The sequence below is a fragment of the Falco punctatus genome (genome assembly GCF_963210335.1).
Source record: "Falco punctatus genome assembly, chromosome: 5".
NCBI classification, from domain to species: Eukaryota; Metazoa; Chordata; class Aves; order Falconiformes; family Falconidae; genus Falco; species Falco punctatus.
The window spans coordinates 78,087,177-78,103,488 of record NC_137584.1 but is presented as its reverse complement, the minus strand read 5'-3'; the positions used below and the strand labels follow the sequence as shown (position 1 = coordinate 78,103,488).

The 16,312-nt window shown below is 49.5% G+C and overlaps 1 protein-coding gene across 4 annotated transcripts in view; it reads left to right on the top strand.

Moving 5' to 3' along the window:
- TNFRSF21 (TNF receptor superfamily member 21) overlaps window positions 1-16,312 on the top strand; it is a 35,055-nt gene that overhangs the window by 606 nt on the left and 18,137 nt on the right. For 2 of the 4 annotated variants that reach the window (XM_080389241.1, XM_080389239.1), the window contains exons 2-3: window positions 5,025-5,679; window positions 7,443-7,928. In XM_080389241.1, the coding sequence (XP_080245367.1) occupies window positions 5,025-5,679; window positions 7,443-7,928 (1,141 nt within the window). Of the gene's footprint in view, window positions 1-434; window positions 498-4,100; window positions 4,188-5,024; window positions 5,680-7,442; window positions 7,929-16,312 lie in introns of those variants that run through there. The other 2 variants (XM_080389240.1, XM_080389242.1) reach the window with 2 other exon arrangements.

Below are 16,312 nucleotides of genomic sequence, written 5' to 3'. Positions count from 1 at the left end.
CTAATTGCAGGCAGCCGCCCGGAGTTAACACAGAAATATTTTCCGGTGGGTTCACCTCCAGGTTTCCCTTCCCAGGTAGGGCCCTTCCCAGCCTGCGCTTCAGGGCACCATCCCGGCTTTTTGGCGGGGGGAGAGACGGTAATTCGGTGTGTCAGGCACACGCCGCAGCTGCTGCGGCTGGGTTGTGTAACCAAGGAGTGCACTTGCTCTTGAAGTCAAGGTGGATCTTAGCAAGCTGGTGCTGGCTCGACAGGAATCAGAGTAAACAACAACAATCTCAAGCCAGGAGAGCATTAGCCGGGGTAACAGCCTCGTAGCTTTGAAGGCGAAGGGTAACTGCACAGAGGTGGAGCAGCTGGGGTGCATGCACGGTGCTGGCTGGGTGCTCCCAAGTTTTCCCATGTTTCCCGCTGGGAGAGGAGAGTGCTGCAGCACATCTGGAAGATGAGATGCTGATGGGGAGTTTGAGATATGCAGCTCCAGCTGGGATCCTGGAGGTTAGTGGGGAACGGTGGGTATAGAGTGAAGAGGGGGCAGGAAGGGCGTTGTGAAGGTGGAGGGAAATGCAACAGCAGTTTTGCAAAATGAAGCTGGGACTGCAGGCGGGTGCGTATTGCTTCTGCACGCATGTATTCTAACCTCTGTGTGTGCTGGTCATACGAGCAAATGAGCTGTAAGGCAGAATTCCCGTTTGCTCGTGAGCCGGCAGGATGCTCCCTTGGCCACCAGCCAGGGTTTCTTCATCCGACATCTTATCTTCAAAATTGTGGGTAACTCCCTTTGGCCCCACAAGGAGTTAATGTTTTTCCAGGCCGATGCAAGTAGGTTCAAATCAGTAGCTGGTGGGTCTCTTACTGCAGCAAACCCAAAGCTGCCCAGCCCACTTGGTTTTTGAGCGATAGTGGCTCTGTAGCAGTTGTGTAAAGATGGTGTTGGTCTTGTGTTCCCTTGCTTGGTGGGGGCTTCAGGCAGCCACCAGCTGCTGCAAGGTAGGTTCCAACGTCTCCCCCAATGCCCTCACCTCGAAGTGGTGTGATGTCACCTTGCTTTGACTCAGGGCTTTTGGGAGCTTGGGGGATTTCATCTGCTTGGAGCAAAACCGGGGATGCCGCAGACGCTTGCAAGCTCGGGTCCATGCTGGCTGCAGGAATAGCTGCTGGGTTTTCCTTCATGGGGACCAGGTGTGCTGGTGCTGCTGTTTTGGCACACTCAGCTGCCTGTGTTTCGCTCTCAAGACATAGCAAAGGGACTGCTGAGCTGGCTAAGCCCCAGACTCAGCTTCACAAACCCCAAACCAGCTGCAATAGCTGGTCACGTTGCAAGAAGCAGAAACTTGCTTTACTCTTTGGTACTCTCCTCACAGGCAACTTTTTTCTGCTTGATTCATTTTACAGTGAGCGGGGCAGGAGATGGGCTCCTGTCTGCAGAGTTACCATAAAACTTCCAGACCAGTCTGTTTGTCTTTTTGAGTTTGTTTCATTTTTTTTTTTTTCTTCAATGTTGGAAGCAACTTCCTGGTGCTGGTTGGTGGAGGGTGCAGCTGACCTTCAGGAAGGGTGATGGGCTGGGCAGCTCGTCACTGACCCGTGCCAAGGCATTGCCATGGAGCCAGCTGCCATTTCTACCAAATTCTGCTGGTTTTGCATGGAAATGGCTCCCAGAGTATCAATTTAGCACTGTCGGGCCCTGCTCACTCGCAGCGTTCTGCTCCTGCTCTTCTCTACTGGGCTGGCAGCAGGGCAGCACTGTACCCAACCCGAGATTATGACTGTCCTGAGGTGTCACCCCGTTTCAGGACACAAATGCCTGTTGATCCACCAACTTTCTGCTGGCGTTTTGACTCACCGGGCCACCGAGTGGGTTTGGGTCCCAAATGAGCCACTGTATTCCTAGTCACATCCCCCATGCATGTGCACGGGAAGCTTGTGGCCTCCTAAAAGCTATTTACTGTGCACATTGCTCACCGGGTCTCTCCTGCAGCACGCAGCTCCTTAAGAGAATGATGGAGGCATGGCATAGATGTGACCATTGAGATGGAGTCATCAAACTGGGTGGTGGCAGGGTGGCTCATGCTCACATCAGCTGCAGGGTGCTGCTGGCTCAAGGGTTTGTTTTTAGCTGAGCGCAAAGGTCCCCTTGTCTGAACTGTTTCCCTGACGTGCAGAGGTGAAAATGAGTGTTTCCCGGCCTGATCCATATTTATTTTGTACCATAAAATCTCCACGTGTTGGAATGGGGGGAGGTGGCTGGGAAGTGCCTTTGCCTGTGCAGCGTGGGGCATTGATGCAGAGTTGGGGATGCTCTTTGGGATTGTGGCTGCCCTGTCCCACTTAACCTTTTTTGGCTTCAGTGTCGAGAGCTGCTCCTGCACCGAGTATAGGGAGTAGCACTGCAACTGCTCAGAACCAGATCTGCTCTTCAGTGTTTTCTTGCACCAATTCCTTTTTTCTGTGTTTTATTTTCTTACCCTATACACTTTCTTTGGTACTGGAGTAATGAACTGAAATCCAGCAGCTAAGCAGAGCTCACTTCATTATTCTGTTGCTTTTGTCACCAAAACTGGGTGTATCCAGCCCCAAAGGTCTAGGTTTGGGTGCTGCTTGCTGGGCAGTCCTGAGGATGAGGGACCAAACCAGCAGACACCTCTTTTTGTTGTGCTCCTCCTGGCCTTCTCCTTCAGAGATGTGAGTGGTGCCAGCTACAAAACCTGAGCAGCTGATTTTTTTTTTAGGGATCAGGGGTGCCAATCTGAATAAATAGCAGATGCTCAGCACTGCTTAGCCTTCCCCCACTGAGACTTGCTCTTGTCCCTAAGCTTGGAAGTGCATGTGCAACTGAAGATCTGGAGGGACTCAAAAGCACCAGTGCTGCTTTGCTTGAGGTAGTGTTTGAAACACCAAACCCAGACCTGGTGCTGTTACGGTAGCGCAGGTCCCACTGGCTTCAGTTGCCCAGATGGGTGATGGAAAGATACTGGAGACAGGAAGAAAAGGGAGAGCGGGAGAGGATCCGTGGCATGCGCTTACAGCAGGGTTGTCCATGGGTTTCTTGAGGTCTGGCTTGATGCAGAGGGAGAGAATCAGGATCCCAGACAGCAACACACAGCTCATCCCCGGAGAGGCAGGAGAGCCTCTGCCTGTCCTGCCTCTCCCAACACCCTGTCCTGCTCGGCACTGGCACTGGGAGGAGGAAGGAGTATCATAGGTGATAACCCCTCACGCCACCTCGAGAGGCTGGATCCTGCTGCATCTGGTTTGCTAATTCAGGGTTGCATCATGAAGATTACTGGGGGGGGGGGGGGGGGGGGGGGGGGGGGGGCGGGAGGGTGGTGGCAGGTTTCCTTATAGCCAGCTAAGCGCTTTGTTAAATCATGTCTTAGGGGAGGGGAAAAATAAAATTCATCCTGTAAACCTTTGCTGCCTGCCAGGGCAGCCCTGCTTTTTAATTTGACGTGCCGTAATTAGCCTGGCCATGTAGGATCCTCGTCAACTCCTGTGGGCTTGCCTGCTTTTGCCTGCTCTGTAATTGCTGCTTCAGGGGGGGTGGGGAATATTGAAGTGTTTTGTACAAATCCCGAGCTGTAAATTATTTAGCAGGTGAAACAGAAATGTGCTGTGTGTTTCCAGGAAGCAAGAGAAGCAAGAGACTGCACCAAAAATGACGCGGCGCAGCTTGCAGCTCTGCCGCGATGTGCCTTCTGCAGAGTCATGTTGGGAGGCTTTTTTTTTTTTCCCTTCTGAATATATTCTTGTTGGCTGGTAGCCCAGAATAGGTAGCAGAGCAAGAGGCGAGGGCTTGTTTGACATAGCCAAGCAATTTGTGTGCCTGGCTGTGCAGTTGGAAAGCGTTAGGGTCTCTGGTCTTTTTACCTTCAGTCTAGGAAGGCACCTTTGGAAATTCAAGGTAACGTTGGCTCGTTCCTCTCTCTCCCTCCTAACTCAGCCTGCAGCTGTTTGAAAATGTTTTGTATTGCTTTGCATGCTGTATGAGGTTGTGTCAGCCTTTCTTTTGATACGCCTTTTTTCTTGGTGTCTTATCTCCGTTGGCATAACTGACATTAAATCCATGGACCCAGAGGTCTTCTGGAGGAAGCAGAGGTCCTGCTTGGTAGCTGGAGCTTCTCCTGGGGGATGGAGCAGCCGAGATCCAAAGGCATTTAGGGATTAAAGCCCTGGGGTTGGAAACAGGTAAACAGATTTGTAGCCATCATCTAGCTGTGCCCAGCTGGGTACAGTTCAGTGTCTGAAAACTGGAGACCTTTTACCTGTATCTGATGCAATGAGGAACTGAGTTTCAGCAGAGCTCCTCAAAGAGCTTAAAAATAGCATCAGGTTTTCTCTTCTGTTACTAATGCATCCGGTTTAAAGTGGGCTCAGGTGTGGTTGGAGGCTCGAAGTGTAACATCTCTTGCGGTCACATCAAACCCTACGCTTGCACAGGGTCATAAAAAGTCATGGAAGGGCAGAGAGGTGAGAAGCAGTCCGGTAACAGCTGCTAGCCCGGATTTCATCCTGGCTTGCGTGGTTTAGAAAAGTAACTATTTGAACAAGTGCGGATTAACAAATACAGAGGAGGAAAGTTTTACAGGTCAGAGCTGCCACCTGCATGTGGTTTTTGACTTCAGGGCAAGCGCCTGGCTAGCGCTGGAGCCTCTCAGCCTTGAAATGCAAAGTTGGTCTGAATTATCCGGGGGTGACCAGGTAGCATGTACTGCTGAAACACAATTAGCAGTATTTACCGCCCTGGCAGGGTTTCAGTATAAATGATGCTTAGTCTCACCAAGAAGCGTGGTGTCAAATTTAAGGATTATAATCGTAGCTGGTGATGTGTCCGGAGGGCGTGCTGCCACCTGCTCTGGTTCTCTTCCACTCTGACCTTGCTGAGGTCCCTCCCCTGGGTGTAGAAACATCTCGGTGGTCCCACAGCTCTGGGACGTCCCTTGTGATCCTGCAAGGGACTGCTGGCAGAGAGGCTCCAGTTGCATGCTGTTGTTGACTAATACCTCCCTCCCATCTGTCTTCCAGCTGCTCATGCTCCTTGGCACCACTGATGGTCAGTCAAAGCTGACCTCCGAGCAGAATGCCATCAGCCTCTCCCCAGGCAAGTACCGCCACCTTGACCGTGCCACCAACAAAGAGCTGATCTGCGACAAATGTCCCGCAGGAACCTATGTGTCTAAACATTGTACAAAGAGTACCTTAAGAGAGTGCAGCCCTTGTCCAGATGGGACTTTTACTAAGCATGAGAACGGCATAGAGCGGTGCCACCCTTGTAGAAAACCCTGTGAACTGCCAATGATTGAGAAAACTCATTGTACTGCCTTGACTGACCGCGAGTGCACTTGCCTGTCTGGTACGTTTCAGACGAATGATACCTGCGTCCCTTACACCGTGTGCCCGGTCGGCTGGGGCGTCCGCAAGAAAGGAACCGAGACGGAAGACGTTAGGTGCAAGCCGTGCCCTCGTGGTACCTTTTCTGATGTGCCTTCTAGTGTGATGAAGTGCAAAACATACACTGACTGCTTTGGGAAAAACATGGTGGTCATCAAGCCAGGGACGAAGGAGAGTGACAACGTCTGTGGTTCTCCAGCATCTCTTCCGAACACGTCTTTGACTTCATCAAGCACCGAAGCGAGCGAAGAGCCCTATGAAGTTCCACCAACTGCTCATCTTCCCAAAGGTAATGTTCACCACCGAAACACGGATGTGGCTCTGGTCATGGGGTTGAGTTCCTGCCTCTGTCAGGGTTCATTTTGGGCTGTTCAAGGCCAGCCTAGTCTAAAGCGTGGATGGTGCTTTTGCTTCTTGGCCAGAAGGCAGCTCCAGAGTGCATCCCGTTGCCCTCACTTGTGTTAAACCACATTTAACGACATTTTCACTGGGACTGTAGGCATGATTGGACTCCTGGCTCTTCTGCTGTTTGGGCTGGAAGGACATCATGTTCCCCAGCCTTCCGTTCAGTCTGTGTGTTGTGCTGGCACAAGTCTTTGTGCAGTTGTGGCAGACCTGAGTTGGGATGCAGCAGGAAAACCCAGAGGGGAGAGGAGCTTTGCTTCACCAGACTCCCCTGATGGATTCACTGCTTTCATGCCTGTGCATTCCTCGCTGCATTTCGCCCTCTACTGTGCCAGCATATCGGCTTGCATGGGAACTGTTGCCAAAATAGCCCTCCAGAAGCCTAGGCTGCCCCATAACTTGTTTTTTTTCTTCAGTCTTTTAAGATTTCCATTAGTTACCACTGGTGGGGAGAACCAGGTTGAATTCCCTATTCTCTTGCTTAATTGGAAATGGTACATCATCCCAGTCTTTATTGAGATGCTTTAGCTGTGGTGGTTGCAGTGATGCTGTAGGACCCCATTTGAGCTGGTGCTCGGCACTCTTCGGGAAGCAGCTTCCTTACAGTGTCTCAGGTGGGGCATTTTAATTAAAAAAATGCAACTTGTGGTGGCCTGAACACCTGAGTTGGTAGATGCAATAGTAGGGAATTGCTGACAGCAGTAGGCTTGCAGTGCTTCTCCTTTGTTAGGTTTCAAAGCTTGATATGACGGTGGTGTGTCATTGGGAGAGGACAGGAGGGTGTTCCCTGAACTTTGAAATCAACTGTAGACAATTAGGTAAAAGTTAAAGCATTTTCCCTGTTTGTATCCTGGTCAGAGTGTTTTGAATAACCAAGTCGGAGGCAAAATCAGGTTACAGATGGTAACACCCACTCTCTGGCTCAACTGGTATGAGACATGATCTTCAAAAGCCAAGTTTCCAAAGTAAGCTCTAGTTTTTGCCACAACACCCTTCCTCTTCTCACCAGGGTTTGGTCAACCATCTGGCTGGGACCTGAGAGCTGCTGGTTGAAGAAAATGCAATAAAGATGGAAAGTAGCTCTTAGGGGAGGAAGTTTGGTTGCTTCTGTTTCTTCAGAAGCCTGTGTTGTAGTTGATGCATCCACACCCCCTTGCAGTGCTGATTTAAAAAAAAGTTTGTGCTTCCTTAGCAAAGCCCAGTAAAGAGGTACTAAGCCTCCAAATTATCGTGTATTTCTAGCCCAAATTCCACAATTGGAGTAAACCAAATGTTTGTAAACCTAAGAAAGAACAAACTACTCCCTCAAAGTTGTAGGTTTTCTGAGAAGTACTGAACGTGGAACAGACAAGATTGACAGCGTGCCTTTAGTAACTCTTTTTTTTTTTTTTTTTTTCCAAATTTTTTTTTCAGTGAGCTGCCACTAGCCTTAACCAGTAAGGGTCAATTTTACCTTGAACCTACCCGTGTAACTGTACCCATCTGTGCCCAGAGCCAAACCTCAGCTTCACCTCTTCCCTTTCTCGCAGCCTAGCATTGGGTTTCTGTCTGCTGGCCAAGCAGATGCTCAGGCAGGTCTTAGACTGTGATGTGATGCCGTATCGTGTCTCTGGTGCTATGGCACTGAACTCTCCTCTCTTTCTGCAGGTCTGAACTCTTCAGTTCCTGATTTTGTCCCCTCTCCAGCACCACGCACGTCCAGCAGCATGGCACAGCCGGCAGACTACTACAATGAAACCTCAGCCAACGAGACGGACGGTGCTGGTGGGACCCTCGCCACCGGCCAGGCGCAGAGCTACCGGCACAAGCAGACCAGCCAAGCGCTGGAGAAGCAGCCGTCGCTGGAGATGGTGGGGGGTGAGAAGTCCAGTGTCCCATACAGGCCCCCCCGGCGAGGTCCACAGAATGTCCACCAGCACTTCGACATCAATGAACACTTGCCATGGATGATTGTCCTCTTCCTGCTGCTGGTCCTGGTGGTTATCGTTGTCTGCAGTGTCAGAAAGAGCTCACGGACTCTGAAGAAGGGACCCAGACAAGATCCCAGTGCCATTGTGGAAAAAGCTATTATGAAAAAGTCTACCACCCCCACACAGAACAGGGAGAAGTGGATCTATTACTGCAACGGGCATGGTGAGCAGTAGCAACTGGGGGCCATGGGGGCAGTGTCCTCTCCGCTGTCTCACATGGTTTTTGGAGGGGCCACTCCCATGTCCAGTGACCAGTTGCTTTTCTGATTTGCTGGGTCTTGGTAGTGAGGACAAAGCCTATGTACTTTGTACTGATTCCTCAGACGTTTGTTCATCCTTGGCTTCTCCCCCTTCCTGTTCCCATGGTGGGTCCTGGCTCCTGAAGGAAGGGTTAATGGAGGGAATGTTACCTGCTTGCCCCACTAGCTCCTCTCCATCTTCCCAACCATCCTTGGTAGAAGGATCATCCTTCCCCCTTTCCATTTCCCTTTTGTTTCATATTTTTTACTTTCTTAGTGACTCAGGTGTGGGTCTGGTTGTCTTTCGTATTGTCCTTTTTTCCCCTCATCCTGTCTGTTTCTGGAAGGCTGAGTCATCCCCTGCCTCTTGGCAGCCTCTCAATTTCAGGTTCTTAGCCCTAAATCCCAACTGCTGGCGTGTGTCCCCAGCCCTTCGCCCATGCTGGAACCAGGAAGGTTGTCCTTAAAGGCTGTATTGTGGACGTGTACAGCTCTGAGTGTCATGAGGGCTTCCTGGAGGCTCCGCTTTGTAGCGTTTTCTGTTCTTTTGGTGGATGACTTGCTGTCAGCTTTTTGCAAGACTTTAAAGATGACCCACTGTGGTCATTACATTGAAATTTGTAAAAATCAATGATTAATCAACAGTAGCATGAATGTGAGCACCAAGCAGCCATGATCTCCCTAGTAGTTCCTCAACAAAGCTACAGTGGCAGTTTTGCCCCCCCACCCCCATCCTGTGCCAACCACACTGACAAGTCCTTACTTTGGGTTGAGGTTGCTCAACCTTAAACATCCGCTCACAGTTAACCTTTAGAAAAGCACATTTAACAAGGGGGGAAGCAAACAAAGAATGGATTGAAAAAAAGATTGGAAGGTTTAAGAGATCAGTGCTCGATGAAAGTCATCCTTGAGTGCTTAAGTACAAAGCAAAGAAGGCTTTGAGTCAGGCGTCTTCTGTCACGTACTCTTCTTCCTCCTGCCGATTAATAGATCTACACTTTGTTTGCCTTCATTAATGCATTTATAGAACCAGTAAGGTCTTGTTGGAATTAGTTTTGTGCCTTCTGTTGTGTTTGCACTACTTACCAGGTTTTTTTAACTCTCTTCCGTCCTTGGGGTGCAGTTTCTTGAGTTTTTTGTCATTTTAGATAACTCTTGCCAATAACCCCTGCACCCCATTGTCCCTAAAATCTGTGGTGCCTGAAGCGTGGTCCTTGAGACTGTGGTGAGTGATCTGCAACAGGGCTGCAGAACCTTATTACACATCCTTATTTGTGGACACTACCAGAAATACTACATGGCTTTGGCCATGGTTCATTGGCCAAAAGCGGCTGGTTGTTACTAATTTGTAGGAACTCTTTTCCTTGAGACTTTAATTAGCAGTTGGATGAATTTCTGACGCTCTCCTGGTGGTTTTCTTGGTTTGTTTGTTTTTGTTGTTTTTTTTTTTTAAACATCTCAGAGCAGGGGTTGAGTTTCTACAAGGCAGAAGTGCTGGAGTGTAAAGAGCAGATGGAGTTGTTTTGAGCAGGTGCCACTCTGGTTTTTAACTTGATGTTTCAGACCCTGTGCTAAAATGCCTGCCCTGCAGGTGGCCCTTCTGGAGCTGCCTTTGTGGGCAGTGCCACGTGTTTGGTCACCAAGCATGAGTCAGGTTAAAGAAATGGTGCAGTTAAGGTGATATGTGGTGAGCAACAAGGCTGTGTTAACCCATATACACCTATAACTTCACCTCCCAGATCTTGTCATCCTTTGGGGGACAGCGTCATCCACGGGTCATCCTGTGCTTCCCAAGATGAGTTGTTCCCGTCTTCTCTGTAGCCCTTTAACAGCTGAAATCAGCTAGTGCATCAAATTCACAAGATACTTGCTAAGTTTTCCCCTTGTCTTGGGAATTAAGCTGGATCTAACAGCAAAACCACACTTAGGTGATAAACTGGTGCAGCACCTGATCGAGTCTCTTGGGTCTGGAGGCAAATTGCCCCATTACTCTGGGCTCCTGGCTGGGCAGTTTTGCACATTTCTCTCATTCATTCTTGCAATAGTCATGCTGGTTCTGTGTTGGCCTGGGTGGCTTCATGGCTTTCCTCATGCCACTGAATGTCCTCAGTTGAACTTTGTGTAATGAAGGCAGATGAGTGCAAACCAATTAGTGCTTTGTCTTGCTTTTAGTGCAGCTCTGGTGTTGCCTGAACCACATTGCACTAGCTGGAAGAGCCTCGCTCATTAGTTCTTTCTTGGTGGTGGTTCTTTGTCATGTTGAATATGGAAATTGTTCTCCTCCACGGTCGTGTATAAATCCCTTTGGTTTTCCTATTGAAATGTCTGGCTCTTCAGACTGTTTACTTGAAATGAGAGAAGATGTAGTGCCATAGAGGAACTGACCTTTTATTTAATAACTGGCTGTACAGCTAAGATGTACTGCAGAGCTGCAGCCTCGTGGCTTAGCTTTCTGCTGCTCCAGCAGTGTTTGTACCCAAATCATGCTTCCTCCTGAAGCAGCATTTCAGACAGGGGTGAATAGAGCCAGGAACAGACAGGTCCGGGCTGTTGCAGAGAGGAAATCTTTCTCCTCTGATGCTGCTAGCGCAGATCCCTCCATGGTAAACTGCCAGAGCAAAGCCTCCATAGATGTGAGGACCACAGCTGCTCCCTAGATCTTGAGGTGCCTGCCTGGTTTGTGGTTGCACTAGGGGTGTGGAGGGCAAGCAGTTAGGTTTAAATCTTCTTTTGGGGCTGGGGGTGAAGTCCCAGAGTCTGGTGCTGGCAGTGCACCCACATCTGTATGATCACCCCACCTATGTGTTGGCTGTCCATGCCAGCAAGGGATTGGACCATGTTTATTGCCAGGGCAAAGACTGTGTATGTGGCTGTTGCAGTCTCCCCGCTGCTGCCTCCTCCTAGTTTCCTAGTTTACCATCTCCTCCCTCCTAATCCTGTCGGTAAACAGATTTAACCTTTGAAAGGGAATACCGGGTCTGAGGTAGGCGCCGCAGCCTCTGTGCAGAGGAGCTGTGGAGCCCTCACACCAGCACCCTTCAAGCCTCCCGTGGTACCAGACGGCCATCCAAGGCTTTGCCGGTTTGGATTTTATTGCTGAATGCTTCAAGCCCAGTAGTTCAGAGTGAAGCGTGGTCAGGGTGGCACTAGCACTGCTGGGTGCTGGAGCAAAGACATCTCACTGTGGTTAGGCTCCTTCCCAAAAGAGGAGGATTTTTGAGTGGAAGCAGTGGCTCAAACTCTTGCCCGGTTCCTGAAGGCACTGGATGTATTGAATTGCTTCAATTGTTGAGATGGGCGTGTGATCCTGAACAGCAGTTGTCTTGGGGTGTTTCACTTGTCCTCGTCTTCCCGTCAGGTGGTGTTTGTGCCCTGTGCTCTCTCTAGTGATAATACACGCCTTAAATAACAGCCCAAACCTAAAAATAGTAGCTTGGGAGGCCGGTGTTTAAACTTAACCTGTGTCCTTAACATGGATGTGTTCCAGCTGAGACAGCAAATGCTGGTGATTCTCACTGGATGAAATGGTTCAGAGGTCTGGGAAGAGCTTGTGATGACTAACGGCCTGAGTTAGCGGCCAGCCTACCTCTGCATCTCTCCCCGCGACGGGGCCTCTCCCAAGAGCTCTGAGGTCTCATCTACATGGGATGGGGAAGGCAGAGCAACACCAGCCGCGCCACTGTGGTTGGAGAAGTGGACCTCTTGTTGTTTCAGCTGGCTCTTGTATTGTAGCCCTGCAGATGGGAATCCAAAGGGCAAAAGCAGTTTGCCAAAGATTTCGAAAGAAATTATCAGCATGGTGCCTGAATGACATGGGTACTGGGCTGATAGTGCTCTGTGGTTTTAACCTTGTGCGACTGCTTTCTTGTAGAAGATCAAGAACAGCCCACACACTGGAAACGCTTTCTTCTACACAGTCTCCTGTTCCCTTTCTTAGGCTGCTTCCAAAGGCAAGGAATTGAGCTTGCAGAAACCTTTCAGTGAAAACTGAGAACTAAAGCCTGTCTCTTGAATGTCTTGGAAACACCAAATTTGGCATCAGTCTATGCCAAACATGAAGATGGGCTTGAAATAATCTTGCAATAATTGCTGATAGTGTTGTCTTTGACTTTTACCTGTTGTGTAGCAGAGGATGAAAGGCAGTAACTGTGTAAATTGCTATGATTTTGGGTAAAACCTGTGTATAGAAGAAGCTGCTTGAAATGACATGCTAAGAAGCGAGTTTGGGGATTTTTTTTTTTTCTTTTAGTTGAAAGATTGAAGAACAGATCTTGGCAGCACTGGGCTGGCATGAGATGACATTTCCCTTTTATTTTTCTTGAAGTCCTGTAATTGCACGTCATTGCAGTGGGTGGTGAGAGCAAAGCCAGGAAGCCTCTGGTTAAATAATCAGAAAAATAAACTGTTCTGCAAAAGCTCTTTGCAGCAGAGATGGAGCTGAGGCTTGACTGCAGGTAGAAGAGTGCATACTGAAGAGGGCTCAAGATCAGAGTGGGGAGCTGAGGGGTGATGCTGCAAAGATGGGGAGCATCAGAATTTGGGCGTCTTCGTGGCTCAGTTTTTGGGATGCCCAAATTGTTGTCAGCATGTTGGGAGTCAGGATCTTCTTGGCTGGTGATTTGTAGGGAATAGTCCTTGGCTTGGAGCTCTGTTGCTGTAGGACCAGGGTTAGGCTTGAGCTTGATCTGCTCCCAAGGAAGTTCTTGAGAGTGTTGAAGAGGGAGGGACCACATCCTTGTACGCTGAAGAGCCTGCCACTGTGCTGGTACGCTGGCAGTATGCATCAGGATGTCGGGGTCATTGCAGGCTTGTCTTCACTCCATGGAGTCAAGGTACTAATTTTTGGTTAGTATTGGAAGATGCTTATCAGAGTGAAATTACATGATTCTTTTAAAGAGACAGCACATTGACTAAAAAAAGCCTACAGATAACCATAATCTTTTCTATAGATCCATCACCTAATGAAGGTAAGCAAGTGCATTGAAACAACCCAGCAGGGGGTATTCCTCCTCAAGCCTGGTGTCACTCCCTGTTCAACTGCTACCCTAAGTAAGGGAACAGCTGCAGGGATGGCACTACTTCAGATGCTCCTTTGGGACCCCTCCTTAGTGCTGGTATGGGTAAATGAGATGAAAGCCACTTACTGCAGTGGTTTTGTTTTGTAGTTTTCCCTTTGATCAGCTCCTGAATGGGTCACAGCTTGGTGGCAGGAGCATCATACTGGGAGGCAGGGTGAGGATGGAAGGGCTGTGGTGGAAACAGACCCCTGGGGACTTTGTCTCTTCTGCACGTCTGCAGAGCATGGGGAGGAGTGATGGAGTTAAAAGCTTCACCAGCCTCAAACTGTGGTAGCCTCAAGGTTTTGTGCCCAGACCAGAGGTAGGGTGGAGATGGCCAGCAGCATCTCAGGAGGGCAGGTGTGCCCATTGTGGCTAACACTATTTGGTAATTGCTGTTGTGCCTGGAGAGGAGCAGCCCTGGGCTTGTGTGCAAACCCTAATATGACTCTGGCAGGCAGAGCATGAGATGAGGGATTGATGATTGTTTACCTGCCAAAACGGAGAGGCCGAAGGTGTTGGCTTGGAGTTTTTTGATTGGTTGTTGGGTTTTTTTCAAAGCAGTCAATCTTCTGGCATCTGCAGCTTAATGATCTGCTGGTCCTCTAATGTCAGCCTGTCCACTTCTGCAGAGTGAGACCCAGGCAGAAAAGGAGCTTGTTAAATTGGAAGGGGCAGACATGTGCTGGGCACCACAAGGAATATGGATGCTGTGGTACTGCTGAGCCTTAAAACAAGCCTGCTCCCTCACTGGAGCTTGTTTGGCCGCACGGGAGCTCTGTGTTTCAGGCTGTGTTTGCACCAACACAGGCGTGATGCTCTGCTTCAGGATGAGACGAAGCAACTCTGTCTGCAGTGCAGACCTGTGCCATGGGAGCATTGGGGTGATATCTGATGAGTTTGAAACACCATCTTCCTCAAACTACTCACAGCTTCTCTCAGCTTTGCCCCAAACTCATCCTTGACCTTTTGAGAAGCTATGTTGTTTCCAAAGTGCATTTGCAGGAGCTGACCAAGGCTTCATGGTATAAGGGAGCCTTGGAAAACACAGGTGAAGGGAGGCTGCTGTTCTGCTCTGAGAGAAAGAAAACTAATCATGTGCAGGTTTATCATCTCTTGCTCCTCAGCCTTATTGCATTAGCAGGCTTGCGTTAGGCAGCTGCTTGATCACTTTTATGCATGTTGCTATGTGAGCCATCTATTCACAACATGCGCAGGGCTGCATGGAGCTGTCCTGGGAAGCTAGTATATTTGCTCCCAAATCTGCTTTAAAAAAAAAACCAAAACAAAACCAAAAAACCATGGGTCAAAATTCCTGGGTGGCCCTTGGACTAATTTAATAAGGGATCAGGATTTGTTGCCTGCCTGTTAAGGTGTAGTGCCAGGTGTTGGAGGCAGGGCAGCTCTGCAGAGAGAAGAGGGCTGTCCCTGTAGAAAAACATGCCGAACTTAGTTTCTTTTTGGCAAAAATGCAGCACTGGTTTCTGTACCAGGAGGGCTGTGATTTCTCACGTTGGTAAGGCTCTCACACATCTCCTCAAATAACAAGGCAGATAGTTTTTTTTCTTTGCTTGCTGAGGCTTTGTCTAGGGGGAAAAAATGTGGGAGGCGAATTTAATCCTCGGGTTGGCATCTGCGGGTGTCTGGATATTTATATGGCTCTGGCCGGGGCAGTGTGCTTGCTCAGGGTTACCAGCTGTCTGAGAGGGTTATAATGAAGATTAACTCTGTGAAAGCTGTTTAAAATTTAATAATTACGTAAAATACTTACACTGGCCATTCCCTTTTAAACCAAAGGAAGAGCAAGTTCAATCTGCAGGTCCCCAATGCCAGCATAGGGAGATAGGCAGGGAGAGCATCCCATGGTGGTGGGCAGGACCTTGCGTGGGTCCCAAGAGGGCTGGACCAAAGGTGCTGTTATAGATGTGGATTCCACGTAGGATGTGGTGGGAAGGGAGGTCTTGTCTCATGCTGACCCTCAAGTTCACAGGTCTGAAACATGTTCAAAACCACATGTGGCTGATCACAGACCTTCCTTGACTGCCTGGTTGGGTTAAGTTATTTTCCAGAGCGTGTGGGAAGTGTTCGTCAGGAGTCAGTTTCCTGCCCTGCAAGAGTTCTCTTTGTTGTTAAAAAAAAAAAAGGCAGCAAACCCCACCACAAACAAACATCACCATTTAGTGGTTTGTTGCCCAAAAGCACTCACAGAGGATGTGAATCACTGGCTTCTGGGAGGGTCTGATACCGGCACTGTCCTCCATGGGAAAAGTAGCAAATCACTAGCAAGTCTTCATAAATGTGTCCTTTCCTCCTGTCTGGATAAAGGCTCTTGTTAGAATCATGGAAAAGTTTGGGTTGAAAGGGACCTTCAAATATCTTCTAATCCAGCCCTGCTGAGGGACATCTTCCACCAGCCCAGGCTGCCCCCAGCCCTGTCCAGCCTGGCCTTGAACACTGCCAGGGATGGGGCATCCACAGCTGCTCTGGGCAGCCTGGGCCAGTGTCTCACCACTTTCACAGTAAAGAATTTCTTCCTAATATCTGATCTAAATCTACCATTTTTCGGCTTAAAGCCATTCCCCCATGTCCTGCTGCTTTAGGCCCTGGTAAAATGTCTCTTTTCATTTTTCTTTTAAGCCCCTTTAGGTAGTGACAGGCCGCTATAAGGTCTCCCCAGAGCCCTCTCTTCTCCAGGCTGAACAACCCAAGCTCTCTCAGCCTGTCCCCACAGCAGAGGGGCTCCAGCCCTCTGACCATCTTTGTGGCCTCTTCTGGACTTGCTCCAGCAGGTCCATGTCCTTCTGGTGCTGGGGGCTCCAAAGCTGATGCAGTGCTGCAGGGGGGGTCTCACCAGGGCAGGGCAGAGGGCAGAGCCCCCTCCCTTGCCCTGCTGCCCACGTGGCTGGTGATGCAGCCCAGGGCACGGTTGGCTTGCTGGGCTGCAAGTGCACGTGGCTGGTCTTGTTAGATTTCTTATCCACCGGCACCACCAAGTCCTCCTTGGCAGGGCTGTTCTCAATCCCTTCATCCCCCAGCCTGTGCTGATATTGGTGATTGCCCTGACCCAGGTGCAGGACCTTGCATACCTTCCAATCCTCCTCATTTAGGACCTGAGGTATATTTGCGGGGGGGGGGGGGGAAGGAATTGAGTTTCCAATAACCTTCCCTTTTCGGCAGAAATTGGTGAAATCTTCACCTTTTGGAAAGGTACTTGTGTTGGGGATTTGGGATTTCTGAGTCCTGGTTTGGCA